Below are 19,210 nucleotides of genomic sequence, written 5' to 3'. Positions count from 1 at the left end.
TGGACATCTCAGCCTTAGACAGAATTACTGTCCCCTCCCCCAAAAGCCCATATCTTACAATATGAACATTGGTTGGCTCTCCTATAAATATGATTTCACTGTCCAAGTAAACTTTACTCTAATAGATCAACATGTTAATGTGCTTGAGAATTTGGGCTGCTAATTCAAAGCATTGTTTTGGATATGCAGTTCTTTAAACGCTTCTCCAACAGGGCAAACAGACTTAAATTTCAGAATTCCCAGTTGAAATAATTCCATGAACATGGATGTTAAAAGTGCCAATACAATTGCACAAACAGGAGCAAAGCACATCAAAGCATCTACAACGTGTTCAGGGATTACATCACACTCGGTAGAACTTCCCACTTTCCATAGGAATGGAAAAGCAAGAGGTTAGCTTGAACCAGGGACTAACGTGAACAAAATTTACACCTACCTGACCCTCATGGTCTCGCCACTCCTCCAGCCTCATGAATGCATCTTATTTACATGCTAACCTACAAATGAGCCTGCTGGACCAATTCAGTTTTGGGTTATCTAGTCTTGCTTACCTCCTCATATACCACTTGATGGTGCTACAACATACTGCAACTCTGGCAGATCAAACAGGGCACAATTCCCTCTGCTTGCTTTTCTACATCCCTCTCTTTCACTGACTCTCTGTCTCTGCATTTCTTTAGGCCAGCTAGACTAGATGACGAAGATGCAGTCCTGGCATTGTCTTTTTACACAGAAGCTACAAACTTGACTGCATCTGTGGCAGAGGAGGGGCTGCTCGGACCTTTCTCTATTACCTGTTTTTCTCCTCGGATCTAAGTCCCTCTCCCAGGGACATTTCTTCCTGCACAGGAAACATATTTATTTCCTTTAAGCAGAGAAAAAGCACCAGGAAGGAGCAGTGTTGATCAAGAAAAAGTGGCTCCATACCTGCCACTGTTCTGTTCTGCGCAACTGGAACTTTTACAAGTGCCACTTAATGTTTGTTCTGCGCTAGCAAGGAACCGATCCTTTAGTGTAGCAGCACCTACACTCTAATATTAGCCAGGTGTGTCTGTTTTTCCTGTTACTGGTGCCTTCTAAAAACTGCTTTGTTCAGGAAAGCCTACCCAGAAGACATGCCATTTTACGACATGTATTTGTTATTAAAACTAGATATTTTGATAATTGCGCCTATTTTTTATTTTATTGGCATTTTCTTCTGAACATTTTATATCGTTTCATGTTAAATGCTTAAAGGGACCCCTGACCAGGAGGTCCAGTCGCGGATGACTCTGGGGTTGTGGCGCTCATCTCGCTTTACTGGCCGAGGGAGCCGGCGAGCCAGGGTCATGTGGCCAGCATGACTAAGCCGCTTCTGGCAAACCAAAGCAGCGCACAGAAATGCCCTTTACCTTACCGCTGGAGGGAAGCACTTTGATGTGCTTTCGAACTGCTAGGTTGGCAGGAGCAAGGACTGAGCAACGGGAGCTCACCCCGTCACAGGAATTCGAACTGCCGACCTTCTGATCAGCAAGTCCTAGGCTCTGTGGTTTAACCCACAGCGCCACCCGCGTCCCTGGTTAAATGCTTAAGAGCGCTGTTTCTCTAAAAGTGGACTTGGGGACTTTGGACCACTTTCAAGCCTGGTTCAGTGCCTCCTGGCTTGCCTGTTGCTCCCACTAGCTGCACCCTTTGACTGGCCCAGTCAATGCCAGCACCAGCAATTCCTAGCATGCCTAGTGAAGACGTTCAAGAGTGGAGGAGGGAAAGGTAAGGGCCAGGAGTGATTTTCAAGGACATTAGAAATTGATTATGATTACAAGCAAAAACAAAATCTCAAAGCAGGAATGGAAAGTAAAGGGGATAAGAGAAGAATGTTATTAGATGAAGTAAATGTAGGAGTCCAAGCGAGGAGGGATGTGAGTGAACTGCTGAATGGAGTGGCTGGGGAGAATAGGTACAAGTTGGCAACGATGGGCCAGGGTCTTTCACAACGATTTAGGGGGATAACTCTCTTCTTCTGTGCAAAATCAGTAGGGATGACTGACAGAAAGCCATTCAGTTGGAATGAAGCTGCTATTTAGCATCGTATGGGAGCTTCCCTCAGCAAAAAGGAAGCTTTCCCCCACTCCTCTGAACAAGCTACATTTTCCAGGGTTCTCGGGGGGACGCTATGACTGTTAAAGTGGTATAATGGCTCTTCAAAGGTATAGATGACTTGCTTTCTGAAACTCCATGGCAATGGATGTTATTTAAAGAAAGAGTAGCTGTGATCTCTCTTCGATTTACAAGCATTTTGTCTTCCAGCACAGCACTGCTTTGGACGTACCAAACTCCACCTTGCATGAGAAATTCTCTCAGTGAGCAAGCAGGGGGATTGACTCAAAGAGTTAAGGGGGGGAAAGGGCTTGTAAGTCGGTTACTTTCTCTGTCCCCTGCCTGCAATGGCAATGTTGAACACACAAATCAGAAGCACCTGAACACTCCTTCAGCATTTATGTATATTTAACTTTGCACAACTGCCACCTTTGACACTCTCAGAAATCAGACTCCAATTCTTATAACACAGGGTTTGCTCAGGCAAATAACCATTCTATCATGAGAAGAGAGAGTTGTGGTTTGTTTTTTTTCTATACTAGCCTCCTAGAGCCAGTGCTGTGTTGTCTAAGGACATCTCAGCCACAAACTAATGCAAACTGCTCTGTCTAGCTGGCTAAACTAAGCATATTTTTAGCACTACAATTGCTGGTTTGCCATGGGGCAATACACACTTTCCTTAGTCAGGGTCCATTCTGTAATCAAATTGCAAACAGAATTTGGATCCTTGCACCAAACAGATTTCAAGCTTTTGGTTTGCTTGAAGTATACTTAAAAAAACAAATCCTTAAAAAACAGCCTTAAAAAGATGAAGGCTGTAACTGCTAAGATCTCAGACTGCAATCCTATACACATTTACCTGAGAGCAAGTCCCAATGAACTCAGTAGGACTTACTTCTGAGTAGACAGTCAGTCCCAAATGCCTTCCAGAATCCCAAGGGCATCTTTTGCCCTCCACATTTTTATAAAGTAGGACATAGTATTGTCCCGTTTTCTGCAAGGTGACACCGGACCCATTTACTCAAATCAATAATGTTACATAATTTATGCCATTCACATGCTGTTACTTAAATTTATGCAATTCACATGGCTTTGGTTCTTTGGGTTGTAGAATTCTTGCTTTTTGAACTGCAGCAGGACAAGAAACCCAAAATTACTGTTCTCTTATGTGGGATGGGAAGTAAAGAGGTACAAATGTTCAGGTGGTTAGGTAGAAGTTTTCCCTCCCAGATTTGGGGCAGACAATAAGAAGTACACCTTCACACGGCATGCAGTTAATTTGCGGAACTCGATGCCACAAGACGTGGTAATGTCCTCTAGCTTATGAAGTCTATCAATGGCTGTGGCCTCCAGGTTCAGAGTCAATACGCCACTGAATCCTACTTGGTGGGAGCAGCCACGGGAGAGAGTTATTGCCTTCATGTCTCGCTTGCAGGCTTCCCAGAGGCATGTGATTGGCCACTGTGGAAAAAGGGATCCTGAGATGGATGGACCAATGGTCTGATCCACCAGGGCTTTACTTCTGCCCTCCCTGCTTGCAATGGTGTGTCTTCTAATATGAAACAAGCCCTTGCTTCGTGGTGAGGAACTGACAGCACATATGCTAATCCTCAGATGCTTTTGGGTGGTCTGTAGCATCTTGTTAGAATCACAAGAGGCCCAGATTTCTGGCTGCAGCATTGCAGAAGGCCCAGTAGATTGTGGTTTCCATGATTTGGTGATGCCTAGTCCCTTTTCATTCCTCCTGACGGACGAGTGGTTTTTCGTAATTGGGTCTAGCCATTATTGAACAAGTATATCTCAGAGGCAAGTGCCACATGCTCATGAGACATGGCTTCTCTTTCACCACAGCATGTATGAAAACAAGAACCGCATGCAGCTGAGATGAGTGCATTAGCTGCAGCTCATGATGTGCTTCCAAGTGGTCCCCACTCAGTAGAAACCCATGGGTCTCAAATGGGCGAAACTTTGTAGAAAACAGAGAACAAAAAAGATTGGCTTCTTTTCTAAATGAGCAAAAAGTGATGGCGGCTGTTCAGAAGGAGTCAGGCTGACACTTCTTTAATGCTTTCCCCCTTTTACTTTCATCCCTAATAAATAAGACTGCTGGCAGAGCCTGTATTATTTATTATTGTCACTGCTTTTTTCTGGGGGGAAGGGAATGCAGGGGTACGGATACCCCTAAACAGTTTGTGAATCTAAGTTTGGCTTCATTGAGGGGCAGTATTTCAATATGGGTAGGAAATTGAGAGTACGACTAAACATTTTTTTAAGAAAGAAAGCACTGATTATTGTCATACAGTGCTCAGCTATTTCAAATGCTGTGATAATGATGAAGATGATGGGGAGGGAGGGAGGGAGGGAAAATAATAGGGGATACTGATCTGCATCTATTTGGCTCTTGCCATGTGGGCTCAAAGCTAGTTTGATACATGGCCCTTGGCTCTGCAGATAATTTAGCTTCACCAATTTATTAATGTTATGCTGATGATGATTTGGGTTTACCTGCTGCAACTTGAGTGTTGCTTTTGTATTATTGAGTCTTGATCACATGAAGGAGCCAGCTTATTTCCATCCCAAACTAACTAACAAATAACCAATAAAACAGGAAGCCCCAGGAGGCACAGGTAGCAAAGGCTTCATTCTTGAAATTTAGCAATACAGACACACAAAATGGTGACCATAACCCTCCTTTCACTGCCAAATAACCAGGGAGGAAAAGAGCAAAGAAGACAGATTCAAATACTCTCAAAATATAATTTTACCTGCAATTATGTGCAATCCTATACAGACTTACCCAGGAGTTAAGTTCTACTGAACTCACTGGGGCTTACATCTGAGTAGACCTGAACAGGACTGCACTGTAACAAAACTTTGGTTATAGAAGGACAAATGTTTCCAAAATGGGTAGATAAAAAAGGACATATAAATTGAAATGAAACCAATACCTACCTCGAGGTCATTAAAAAACAGGTGCGTATCTGCAAGGTTGAAGATCATTTCTTCCATCATAAGGCCTATCCGGACGGATGTGGTGGTGTCCTGTTAGAAAGGAAAAGCTGTCAACCATTAAAATATCTTTGGATTTGGGGATTAAATTTTGAGAAAACATATGATACTGAAACTCTTCACTGGGAAAAACAAACAAAAAAGTAAGAACTTGCACCAGAATTAGGATATGTAATGCTATTCCCTCCTCTGTTCCTGTCTATCTTAACTTTATATATATAAGGATACCCCTACATCTCTCTCTCTCTGTCTCCTATAAACCATGGCAGCACAATACAGATTTCTATAAGCCTTGCCCTAATTTTTTGCAGATTTCTGTGGAGGCATGTAATTGAATGGTGAGGTTAATCAAACAAATCCATCTGGGAGAACCTACAAAGCAGCAAAATGCACAGACAAGAGTGTATTTCTGTCAACCTTTGCGGCAAATAGTGTTGACAACGGTTGATGTATATACGCATGAACCTAAATTATTATACATTCTTGATGTAGCTGTTAATTAAAGAAGAATGGCTGCGGTTCCAGCCACATGGGTAACTTATGGGGGGCTGCACTGAAGGAAAAGGAAAGCTCTGATAACTTGATTGCATTTGAACATGAAAGGTAAGGGCCATCATCGTTTCTTTTACTCAAAAGGTTTTTGTTTCAGTATTCCCCCCCTCTGAAAACCTTTGCCAACAATAAACAGAACAGGACAGAGATTACAGAAACAGCAACTGGCTACTCAAAACGTTCTAAATCCATTTCCCCACTATAAGTTACTGGATTGCATCTACTTTTTTCTTATATATTTGAGTACAGGCCCCTGCCTCTTTCCAAAGGCTGTATGTGCAGATCACATGGGTAAAGATTTCACCAGGTACGGTCCATGAGTGCAGCCAGACAGGGGAGTAATTGTTTGTCCAAACAGTGTTACATGAGCCTACAGTGATGTAAAAGTAAGTATGGGAAATCTCTTGTAGGTGCTGTTAGTTTTAGCACAATGGCCTCACATCTTCTCCTTTGTCGACACTCACTCAATATCACCCTCTCCCATCTTTCTGCCATGTCGCACCTTCCTTTTTAAAAATAATTTTCATTTTTCATTTTAAAAAAACCAACCACAACACAATAGCCATTTTTTATTTATTTGTTCACTTGAGATAACCAAATTTACATACTGTTTGACAGTACTAATACTTCTAAGCGATTTTCTTTTCCAAGCGGTTTATGTGTTCCTGCCAACCTAGCAGTTCAAAAAGCACGTCAAAGTGCAAGTAGATAAATAGGTACCGCTCCGGCGGGAAGGTAAACGGCATTTCCGTGCACTGCTCTGGTTCGCCAGAAGCGGCTTAGTCATGCTGGCCACATGACCTGGAAGCTGTACGCCGGCTCCCTCGGCCAATAAAGCGAGATGAGCGCCACAACCCCAGAGTCGGTCACGACTGGACCTAATGGTCAGGGGTCCCTTTACCTTTATATATATTCTTTTTTCTAATATTTTTATTGGTTTTATGATAACAAATATCTTATAACAATAAACATTAAGAAATAAAAAAATAAAAATTTGAACAACTGTATCATTTTGCATGTTTGTATTCAATACAGTGACAAAATATGGAATTTCTCCCATCCCCCAACTCCCCTCTACCCCCTCCATGGTTCCATTATTTCATTGTTAAGTTGTGCATGTCCAAATCATATTTCCATCCATTCATATCTATTTTTATCTATTATGATAGTATTGCAAGTGTTTTTTAGAATCCTGCTGATGTATTTACTTGTACACAATGCTTTGTCATATATGCAATAAAAGTTTCCCATTCATTTTTAATTTTGTTATCATCCTGATTTCTAAGTCTACCAGTTAGTTTGGCCATCTCTGCATATTCCATTAACTTAATTTTTTTGTGGGAATTTTTTCCTCTTTCCAGTATTGGGCTATCAATATTCGTGCAGCCATAGTCGCATCCATGAAAATATATATATATATATTTGGTATTTCTCTTCCTATAATTCCTAATAGGAAGACTTCTGGTTTTTTTAACGAAGGTTATTTTAAACAATATATATGTATTATTTCAAATATCTCAATAAAATTATAAAAAAATAAAAAGAGAACCAACCACATCTTCCCATTCTTGCATTGGAGGCAAAAAGGCAAATGTATCAGCGTTAATGGACAGAAAGAGATTTAGATACTTGTTAGCTAAACCTTGTGAAGCCCCATGCCTAAATATTTTATTAATTTATCTGATTTGCTCTGCCATAGAGGGCATAGTCTTCTCTCTCTCTCTCTCTCTCTCTCTCTCTCTCTCTCTCTCTCTCTCTCTCTCTCTCTCTCTGGGATTCCTGTTGATTGGTTTGAAAAGCAGCCTGCACATGATGTTAGTCACAATCCACATATATCCTGCTTTTTTTCTTGGGAAAATGCTGCATTTTGATGCGTTCTCCCCCAAACCAGCTTCAATCTGAATGGAGAAAAGGAATGATCTGGCTGCGTTTTAAGCGAGTGATGTGTACAAAGTCTCTGACTACACGGGGAGACTTCAGTGCATGCAGCTGTATGCAGCGGGGCTCTCTGCAGATACTCTATGACAGGGGTCAGGAAACTTTTTCAGCAGGGGGCCGGTCCACTGTCCCTCAAACCTTGTGGGGGGCCGGACTATATTTTTTTTGGGGGGGGGAATGAACGAATTCCTATGCCCCACAAATAACCCAGAGATGCCTTTTAAATAAAAGGACACATTCTACTCATGTAAAAACACGACGATTCCCGGACTGTCTGCGGGCCGGATTGAGAAGGCGATTGGGCCAGATCCGGCCCCCAGGGCTTAGTTGGCCTACCCATGCTCTATGAATTAACTGTATATGAAACAGGGGCTGTGCCTGCCACTATAGGGCCATGTCACTTCACTGAATGCATGGTTAAAATTTATTTAAAGGGTCTTGTGTCTCTCTATTAAAGGGGTAGAGATTTTCCAAGGAGAATTATTGCAGCTGGAAGATTTCAGCAGCGTGTTTGATTATGAGTTAACTTGCTCATTCCTTGTATGTTTGGAGGCGGCAGCAGCATCTTCAAAATGCCTTGAACAGAAAACATGCTTGGAACTAGGTTATTTTTTAAAGAGAAAACTCTACCCACAATATTCAAGCTTTTGGCAAAAAGTAATAGTATATAGTATATGTTCACACTTACAATTTCTAGACGTTTTGTGCCAAGTAGAGGTTGTATTCAACACAGTGCTAAGGCTGAGGATCTGTCAGTTGCAAGGATTTTCCTTGCATAGCAGAACCTTCTCCCCCTCTCGACATCTGTTCTGAGGTACCCCCTCCCTTGCAATGCAGGAATCTCTTGCCCAACGTGGGGCTCAAACCCACAGCCCCAAGTTCCCTGTTGCACTAGAGGGAATCCTGGCTTTTGCTAGTGAAATTACATAATTGAATAAGATATAGTTGAATTCTGATATCCTGAAGTACTCTCAACTTTTCTCATAACTTTGGTACTTTGCCTACCTATGCTTGCTCTGCCCATATGGCTACCCAAGTTTTTGTTTAATTATTTCCCCTGATTCTGCTAGGCTTGTGTTTTTGTCTTCTTGAGGTTAAGGCATCCTATTCAACATTAGGCAAAGGTAAAGGAACCCCTGACCATTAGGTCCAGTCGTGACACTCTCTGGGGTTGCGGCGCTCATCTCACTTTATTGGCTGAGGGAGCCGGCGTACAGCTTCCGGGTCATGTGGCCAGCATGACTAAGCTGCTTCTGGTGAACCAGAGCAGCGCACGGAAACGCCGTTTATCTTCCCACCGGAGTGGTACCTATTTATCTACTTGCACTTTGACGTGCTTTCGAACTGCTAGGTTGGCAGGGACATTAAGGTGTCCCTAATGACAGTATGAAAATAAGCAGGTGGCAGCACATTTCATGTTTTAGACCTCATGAATGTCCACAAAAGACCAGGAAAGCTGGTCAAGAGGTTAAGGATTATTCTTTAGCATTTCTCCCATCATGTTTACAAACTTCTTTCCATGGCCTTGAGGGCTAGCAATATTTTTATTTAAAGAAAAGCTGGGCTTGCTAAATAGCTTTCAACTATGGAGCAAATCCTACAAGGAAAGTCCACATTCTTCTTCAGACTAAGGAAACAACTCACCAAAAAAAAAAGTTTTTTTACTTCTCCCCTATTAAACCCAAGACTTCATATCATTACATCTATTGTTAGTTTGCCTTTTAAGCTTCTTTTTCATTACCTTCATACCGGACCTGCACTGGGGAGCTTTTTATTTTAATTTCCTTTTGCTTTTCCAGCTATTCTTTGGTCCCAACACACCATTTCTTTATAATTTATTACATCACCACAGGCACTTCTATCAAAATGTTCTTGTAAATTTGTTTTAAGTCGTCTCTATTGAATTTAGTTTGATTTTCTTTCATAACCTTTCTCAGACTGAATAAATATATTTACATGGGAATTTTCCTATATCAAGTGTAAGAGGGAGGAGGACGTTCTGTAATTCGTAATTAGTGGCTTAAATTAAAACTCAATATATGCATGCCAATCAAAACTTGATCACCCAGGTGCAGGATCGGGGCAACAGTGTGTGTGTGTGTGTGTGTGTGTGTGTGTGTGTGTAAGTGCAGAATCCCAACACACTGAAGACTCCACCAAGCAAGCTAAACTTGGCTTAGCATCCATGCTTGGTCTCATCTTTCTGACAGGGCTATGGGGAAGGGTTATAGCTCGGTGGAAGAACATCTGCTCTGCATCCAGAAGGTCCTGGGTTCAATCCCTCATATGTCCAGGTGGAGCTGGAAGAGAACATTGTATGAAACCCTAGAGAACTGGTGCTAATCAGTGAAGGCAGTGCTTAGCTAGTGTCCAGGCTAGGAGAGCTACTCTGATGAGGAATGGGGGGGCCTCCCCCTCCCCCTGCTCCTGACCAGGATCCTGAAGCTGCCCAGGAGCTGTGGAGCGGTATAGATTTGGAGCAGTGGTTTGCAGAGGGACGTAGTTCAAAAGACAACAGCTGGGCAGAACTGACTGGGGAACAGCTAGGAGAAGAAGAACAGGGAGGGAGAGAATTAGCAGACTCCCTTTTGCTGGAAAGTGTCCAACCGATCAGTCTAAGATCATGGAGAGCAAATAAGGTAGCTACACAGAAGGTCCAATGATTGTGAGATCAGGTTGCCAGACAAAGGAAGTGACAGGGGTGGCTTGGGGGGAAGGGGGTGGAAACCTTAATTGGCAGCACCTTCCCTCCGAGAATAGAGTCTTTGTTCTTTCGCTGTGAACATCAAAAATATCTTTAACTGGTAAGAGACTATTTTCACTTTGTTCTGCTTATCCATGGCCAAAGGGAGAGAGGAAGCCATTTCTCTGAAGCCTGACAGCTAGGTGGACCAACTTATCAGAATAAGGCAGCTTTTTTATGACAGATTGGGCCATCTGTAAGAGCTGTTCGACAGTGGAATTTGCTGCCAAGGAGTGTGGTGGAGTCTCCTTCTTTGGAGGTCTTTAAGCAGAGGCTTGACAACCATATGTCGGGGGTGCTCTGATGGTGTTTCCTGCTTGGCAGGGGGATGGACTCGATGGCCCTTGTGGTCTCTTCCAACTCTATGATTCTATGATTCTATGATCTTTTTCTCACTGCTGCAACTGAGAGCCAAACAACATGTTCCAATAAAAATACACATATTGTGTTGTAAGCATTTATGTTTAACTCCATCCACCCTTCTGTAATGGCTAGTAGAGCTTACCAACTTCCTGATGCTTGGTGTTTTCCCCACCCTCTGAGGATGGCAGTCAGTGATGTGGAGTGGGGACTGGGAAATATGGAACACGATGTCAGTAGTTGGCTAAGTTCCACTAGACGCTTTAGAGGTGGCACATTTATCAAACACTGAATATTTGGCCCTGATTGGTCAGGACAACTGTGGGAACAAAGCATTGCGTCAACTCTTGAAAGCGTTACAATGCATGTTCCGATGGCAAAACAGTGCATCTTTAATAACCCAAGGTAGGTTGAAGCAGGATGAAACCTAAGTGGATATGTGCTAGAGCACCCATAAGTTAAATACTGTGGCTGCTACCACCAATTATGTAACATGTTGTGCAACCTCTGGTGTATTCGTTCCCATAACATTCCCTAAGTCCATTATTATTCTCATTTTCCAGAGGAAGGATGTAAGATGAAGATGAAGCTACACCGGTATGGTAAATCATTCAGCTCAGATAAGGGAAGCAAGCATGCAAATCCCTTTTCAGCTCTGAAGCTCACAAGATCTTGGGCAAGTGGCACTTAATCTCAGCCTAGTCTATAACTTAGGGTTGCCGTAATGCTGAAATGGCACTCAAGATCTTCTTGGAAGGGAAGTATATAAATATTATTGCCCAAGGCCACCCAATGGACCCCCCCAGGGACCTGAACCAGGGTCTCTCCCAGATCAGCGCCCAGTTCTCCATCCCTGCTATCTCCAACTCATGTCCTCCAGATGCATTGAACTAAAATTCTCATCATTCCAAAACAGCTAGGATGTACCTGGTTAGGGAAGGCTGTTCCTTCCTATGGTTCCACAGTAGCTTTATAAACATCAATGTGAAACGTAAAAGTCAAGAAATGGCGACTATGTGAATCCGCTTGTGGAGGGAAAGGAACTGGCAGAATTACTTCTCTCTAGCTGACAGAGGCTCACAGGTATGGCACCACCACCCATCTTATCATCCTAAAGTGTGTTTTTTTAATCCCTCTTCCATGTCTTCACATCTAAACCAAATAGGTTCTATTGATTTTCACTTTCCCAATTCCATTGGCTTCTAAAGTTTCTATATCAAGCAACTGCTTTCTATATTGAATAGTTTAGTGAAGAACCCCGCCCTCCCCTTGTCTATCATGAAACTGCTGCATGCATCTTGCAAAGGATTATGGGAAGACTATTGCCTTCATGCCCTACTTGTGGACTTCCTAGCGGCAGTTATCTGGTCACTGAAGGGAAAAGGATGCTGAACTTGATGCATCATCAAACTGATCCTGCAGGCTTCTTCTGTGTATTCTAGGCTTCTCTGAGTCTAGGATGGATCCTAGAACAACACTCAGCACCTTCCTATGGTTACACTTTGCTAATGGCAATTGACTTTTCAAAAAAATCTTGTTATTACTGGTATTCTAACTGGGGAGCCCCAGATAAACACGTCCCTGCAACACTGTTAGAAAAATCACTGCTCCAAGCCAACCTTCTAATTTATCTGTGCGTTCCTTTTCAGCAACTGAATGCACAAACCTGCCATACTCCGAGCCTTATCACTGGTCCATCTAGCTCAGTATTGTCTACTTTGACTGGCAGTGACTCTCCAGGGCCTCAAACACAGACTTTTCCTAGGTATGCAGCTCATGAGCCTTTTAACTGAAAAAAATAATAATCTGAAATCAAGCCAACCTTGGTTAAAGCAAAGCAACTACCCTACCTCTGAGCCACAGCCTCTCCCAACTGACAGTTGAGATGGAGTTGCTCCAACATCCAGCAAGCACATTGCAAATCTGTCTCAAATGCTAATATTTGGATGGGTGTGCAGGCCATGTTTGTGGGAGGAACAGAATTAGCAGGCTTCTGCCCAACTAAAAGCACCAGGCGTGCCAATATTTTGGCACTGGTTATTACTCTGATTCAGGAGTCGGCCAATATTTTGCTGGAATCCAGCTACCATCATCTCCAGCCGTTGGGCATGTTAGCTAGGCCTGCTGGGAATGAAGAGTACAGCAACATAGAGAGGGCACTATATTAGCAGCTGCTATTCTTATTGGTTTGAGGCACTTGCATTCACAGGTTTCTTCTTACACTTCGACTTCTGTAAAGTGTTGTGTACATGTGTGCATACACAATGCTAGCTTGAATGACAATATCTCTCACGTCCCCCTGCCTTTTATCTTAGGGGAAAAGGATATTGGCTGTACCACGGTGGTTGTAGCCATACACTTTCCTCATACAAAGAAGGAGGAAATTTCTTATGTCTGTCTCTATGAAATAAGTGCCAGTGTTCTTCAGTTCAGAAGAACATGTGAACTAAAGAACGCATGTGTTTTGTACAGTGGTACCTCGGGTCAAGAACTTAATTCGTTCCAGAGGTCCGTTCTCATCCTGAAGCAAAGTTCTTAACCTGAGGTACTATTTCTGGGTTAGCGGAGTCTGTAACCTGAAGCGTCTGTAACCTGAGGTACCACTGTACATGAATTTGTCAGGGTGCATGTTTCACATTGCTGGACTTTAATGTTCAATTATTTATATGGGGAGAGTTTGAGTGTGAAGCTTCAGGGGTAGATGCCCCTGTATTTCCGAAAATACAGAGTTCAGCCTCTGATGCCGTGGCTTTTAGTTTACTTTCATTAAAAAAACAAACATTTGCTTATACTTGTTTTTGAAGTGCGCACTAAGCCACACATTGCATTTTTTTTTAACCACCTGCAGCTACTCCTGATCCACTTGGCAGGTCCCCTGCATTCAGTTCTTCTCATCTCCTGTAGCTGTTGCTGAAAATGTAAGGGAAGTTGGAGACCGACTTATCTTTGGCAATCTCTCAAGCGCAAGTCACTCTTTCTTACTTCAGTTTCTGGTTCCAAATTACTCAAAGTCCCAGACTTACGTCTTAACTGGTAAACTGTTAAGACTTGCATGCCATTAGTGAAAGGGCAGAGAATGAGTGCCCTTCCATTTTACCTATGTGCCAATTCAACTGACATTCCAAGTGTTTGCGTAATGTGTTTCTACATCTCTATCTACGTTTTGCTTTTTCAAAAACAAGGAGCGCACTGCACAAAATCTCTTCTCCCCCCCCATACACAAACTCCTCTTTTATAGAAACTATCAGACTTCCTAAGCTCCTGCCAAGTACTTGCTTATGCAGTGAACAAATAATGACTTTTCCACCAGGAAGAAAGCATTAATTAAGTGTATTTGTCAGACTTCTATTCTAAAGGGAAGGGAAGGGGGGGTTATCTTTTGGAGGTGTCAGCCAGAGGTGAAAGGCAGATTAGTATGCAATTGAGGGCCTTCCAAGTTAAATCTCATCTTTGCGGTTAGCTGTTAATAATGAAGTTGTCAGTAAAGAAAGAGTTTAATGGTTTTAATTTGGTTTAATTACTTGGAAATGCTTGGAAATGGGACTAGTTTGTTTGCTTGTATTAACTAGAAAAAAAGAAGCAGAGCTTGTGAAAAGGGGAGAGAGCAAGAGGGAGGGAGAAAAGGCTGAGCCACATGCCTGAACGAGGGCAAGTTATAATCTATTCTTTGGTTGCTGAGTTTCATGCCTTGCTGAGAAAGAATACACATATAAATTAACATGGCTTAGTAGTTAAGCAAGCAACAGAGGGGAACATTTTCCCCCAACTCCAGAACTCCATTATAACTTTCCTCAAAACCTATTGCTTCATTCTTCTCTTATTTTATTTTTTAAAATCACCTTAGGTAATAATTTGTGTCAATATAAAACTAAAAACTTGGGTCGCTTTACACAGCTTTTCTTATAAGCATTCACTAATACTTTCCCATAACTCCATTAATGGCTGCTAGAGGTTCAAATATAGTCAGATGTGACTGCCCAGGCTGCTTGTCCAGCTGGTGACTGTCAGTGGGCAACCTCAAGGTCCCTTCTCTCTCTTCTTATGGTTCTTTGTTGTTCAATTGGACTTGACAGTCCTTCAGATAGTGAATGCTTTCAAATAGAGGGCTATCCTCTGTAAAATAGGACATTTGGCCATCCTGTGAGCTGGGGACGGACTGGACACGGCTCAAGAAAGAGGAGAGGTGCAAATCAGAAACTCCATGGGGTGATGTGCACCTGGGCTGAGTATTTAGAAGATTCCAGTCAGTGCAGACATAACAGCTTTTCTAACAGCAGTGGTTTGCACTCCCTACAGTCATGTTGAGCCATGAGAACTTCAGCACACTCAAACTTCCCCTTGTTTTTTCTCTTTTAAACACAATCCAAAGCTGCTGAAAACACAACACTAGCTGCCTTGCACAGCTCTACTAACAAACGTTATAGTGGCACGTCTAAAACAGTCTTAAGATTGCCTACAATGACTGAATGCTTTTATTATTTAACCTAAAAGGGCACTGAACACAAGATTCAGCCTCTAGTAGGTTAAGCAAAATATTTCCTACTTCCTCAGAAAATCCTTCCCAAATTGTATTCATCTTGAGTTAATCCACCATCTACTGAGCGAATTACAGCGTATTTGTTTTGAAAATCTATTTTATAGAATTCTAAAGGGCTGTGTTTTCCTTAGGAAGGGCTTATTCTGCCTTTTCTCCACTTTCCCCTCTTTTCCCCCTTCTTGCTTTTTAAAGAGGGATGCCTGCTAAAAGGCCACGGCGGGTTTTTTAATATCCCAAGGTGCCCAGCCCATATGAGTAACAAAATGTAAATAAACACAGCTGAACCAGGAAGAAGATGGAAGGTTTTCTCATTATAGAAATAAAATAAACAGATGTCCTTAAGCACTTTGGCTTATGTTTGTCAAAGGAATGGAGAACTCTTAGATGTCTGAACAGCAGCAGCAACGGTACATACTTATTAGGCCAATTCTCAAACAAAGCAAAGAATACATGCCATTCTGAATTAGCTAATAGAGCTCAAGGGGAAAGTCTATGTATCTGAGTTGAACCCTCACAATACAGATTTTCACAAACCAACAACAACAAAAAATCTTTGCAAAGCAAGTAGATTTGAACTTCTACAATTAATTTTGCAGTTCTTACTTTTTTCTTTCTTTCTTTTTTACAGTGCAGAGAATGATAAAAAGCATCACCGGGCTAACCAGCAGAGCCATGAATCAACATGATTCCATTTCAAAGAAGATACTAATTTTAAGGGAAATTAATATGACTACTGCAACCATATGATAAACTAAAGTTCTATTCTCATAGAAGTTCCCCTCCTTGAAATAATTAATATACAATTGAACTCTGTTCTGTTCAAGCTTGAGAATACCATAAGAAGACCTGAAGTTAGGAGAGCGTTTAAGAGATTTGTTGCTCATAATAGCCGTATTCAGACATTCCTCATATATAGTAAGGGGGCTGTGCTAGCTGACTTCTCTCCCTTTATGCTGTCCCTGTTGCATGACTACCCTCCATGTGCTGGACAATCAGGGTTCTAAATCATGTGCGGAGTCCCCATGCATACAGCAAAACTTGCCACTACATATCTTTGCCCCTCAGTGTGTGGAGGGTGGCAGAGCAGGCGATGGGGAAATGAAAGAGGGCCGAGCTGTTAACAAGAGAAGGATCATGCCTCAATAGGGCTAATGTAAAGGTAAAGGTAAAGGGACCCCTCACCATTAGGTCCAGTCGTGACCAACTCTGGGGTTGCGGCGCTCATCTCGCTTTATTGGCCGAGGGAGCCGGCGTACAGCTTCCGGGTCATGTGGCCAGCATGACTAAGCCACTTCTGGTGAACCAGAGCAGCGCACGGAAACGCAGTTTACCTTCCCGCTGGAGCAGTACCCATTTATCTACTTACACTGGTGTGCTTTCGAACTGCTAGGTTGGCAGGAGCAGGGACCGAGCAATGGGAGCTCACCCCATTGCGGGGATTCGAACTGCCAACCTTCTGATCGGCAAGCCCTAGGTTCTGTGGTTTAGCTGGTGTGCTAAAAGATAGGGCCTGCACATCCTGCCCTTTGCTTACGCTCACAGCATGTGCGATAAAACATGATAAACTGTTGATTTTCATCCCTGTAATTTTGCTAGGTATCAGGTTCATTGGACTACACTTGCACAAGTGTAAGTGAGCCAACTCCATTAAGGAAGCAGACAATTCCATGGGGCCACCACAAGCTGAATAAGCCAAAGTAGAATAAGTCAAAAAGAGCAGATTCAACCTTTCCATGCATCAGCGGATGCACTGTGAAATCATTCCTGCTTTATGTATGGACAGAGTATGCCTGCTAGTTCTCCACAAGGACCTAGTGCACACAACCTAGCTGGCCAAGATTAGCGCACTGGTCAGAGGTTCCCCACCCCTGCTGCCCATCTTAGGTGAATAAACAGCTTCTTAGTGAGCTCTGCCCCTGGATCTAACACATAACCACTGGGCCTTGCCTAGTTCCATTATGGGCTCTACCCACTCAGACCCTGCCCAGGGTCTGCAGTATTGGCAAGATCACTTAACCTAGGCTTACCAACCTGGTGCCCTCCAGATATTTTGGACTGCAAGACCCATCATCCCTAGCTAACAGGACCAGTGGTCAGGGATGATGGGAGTTGTAGTCCCAAAACATCTGGAGGGCCAACTTTGCCTATGCCTGGTCCAAAACATGTAGACATTTCCAGGTTGGGAAAGACTAACTGAACCAATAGTCTGCAGGTGGATACAGCGACTGAGTTCTAATTTTGTGCTTTTATCTTGTAAACTGCCGAGATGAAGGGTGGCATAGACATTTAATAATAATAAAATAATAATAAAAAAAAATTCTTCCAGTAGCACCTTAAAGTCCAACTAAGTTAGTTCTTGGTATGAGATTTCGTGTGCATGCACACTTCTTCAGATACCTGGTATCTGATACCTTCAGGTATCTGAAGAAGTGTGCATGCACACGAAAGCTCATACCAAGAACTAACTTAGTTGGTCTTTAAGGTGCTACTGGAAGAATTTTTGTTTGTTTGTTTTGACTATGGCAGACCAACACGGCTACCTATCTGTAAATAAAATAATAATTACTATTTTCATGGCCTTTGGTTACTTTGTGAATGTGCCCCCCCCCCGCAATTCTCAACACAGCGTAGACATGCGTTGTGCCTGTGGATCACCTGAAATGAAATACCTGAAATGTGAGTTGAGCTGCAAAGTTCAGAATGGCTGAACAAACTAATGTGAATAAAGAGTTTGGCTTCAGAATGTGTATGAAGGCAATTAAACAGGCATCCCCAGGCTTCAAAGTTATTATCCAAATCTTGCAGGGTGATCTACCTCCCTTAAATGGAAGCAGTGAGTTTTGGCCCCATTGTGTCTCCTCTTCTACTGACACTCCTTCCCCTTCTTACCAATAAAGGAAGGGCATTAGCATGATGTAATTTCATGTTTTTAGCCCACCTGTTTTTACCCGAAAGCCATAACAGGAAGAAAAGAAAAAAAGCTGGAACTGCTCACCTCAGTTGTTCAGAGATTTGGTTCTATACAGGTTTTGTGATTGTGGAATTAATGCCTGTCATGGGTAATTAATGATGGATTATGTTGCAAGATTTGCATGGGAAACCTACTGACTACAAAAAAGATCAGAGCTAACACAACTAGGATTACTTGAACTTGGTCAAGGGAAAGTAAGCTCTTGCAATAATTTGTGCAGGAAAACCCCACTGCAAAATGGTTTTTTGGTGTCATTCTTTCGCGTAAGATTTTCCTTCCCACTATATATCCCAAGATGTTAAAATAATGACGATAAAAATAATATTTATCATTGTAATTACAGCAACAAGAACAATGATTATTAGACCATCCTCCCTTCAAAGCTCCTAGGAACTTCCATGAACAAAAACTACAATAAAATACAATGTTTTAAAAATAAACACTGATACCATAAAATTATCAAAGCTCACAAAATTCCAGCAGCACATGACTCACAATGAACACAGCTGGCCAACTATTGCATCAGCCCCAATGCCAAAAAAAAAACAACCAAAAAACAAATATGTATTTATCAGTCATCCAAAGGATGGAAATGGAGGGAGGGGGACACAAATGCACTTCTAGTAGAAGAGAATTCTACAGCCATGGTGCCATAACAGAGAAGGCCCTGCTATGAGTCACCATGGAACAAGCCATGGCTGTAGATTAAACTATGATCTGGACTTTTGGAGTGGATCTCAAGGGATGGTTTGGCAAATAATGAGAGAGACACTTATATTTAACCTTTGCCTATGGAATCTGACAGTGCAATCCAATACACATCTACTCAGAATTCTCACTGTGTTCAATGTGGCTTTTTCTCAGATAAGTAAGCACAGGATTGCAGCACTACTTTATAAATATAGTTATCCTATTAGCATAGCCATTTCCTCTAGACCATCTTTTTACACTTTGAGACCAAAGACAAGACTACTTTGTGAAGTATCATGTGCTCATGAAAACAACAGGTTCAAAGGTTCTATTG

At 42.3% G+C, this 19,210-nt stretch overlaps 1 protein-coding gene across 5 annotated transcripts in view; it reads right to left on the bottom strand.

Annotated features, from left to right (window-relative positions):
- The window catches only part of EYA2 (EYA transcriptional coactivator and phosphatase 2), a 129,405-nt gene that overhangs the window by 15,875 nt on the left and 94,320 nt on the right, over positions 1 to 19,210 (bottom strand). For all 5 annotated transcript variants that reach the window (XM_083618787.1, XM_083618789.1, XM_083618785.1 and 2 more), the window contains exon 10: positions 5,029 to 5,118. In XM_083618787.1, coding sequence (XP_083474913.1) covers positions 5,029 to 5,118 — 90 coding nt within the window. The remainder of the gene's footprint in view (positions 1 to 5,028; positions 5,119 to 19,210) is intronic.

Source organism: Podarcis filfolensis (genome assembly GCF_964270895.1).
Source record: "Podarcis filfolensis genome assembly, chromosome: 6".
NCBI classification, from domain to species: domain Eukaryota; kingdom Metazoa; phylum Chordata; class Lepidosauria; order Squamata; family Lacertidae; genus Podarcis; species Podarcis filfolensis.
This window is presented reverse-complemented; position numbering and strand designations above follow the sequence as displayed.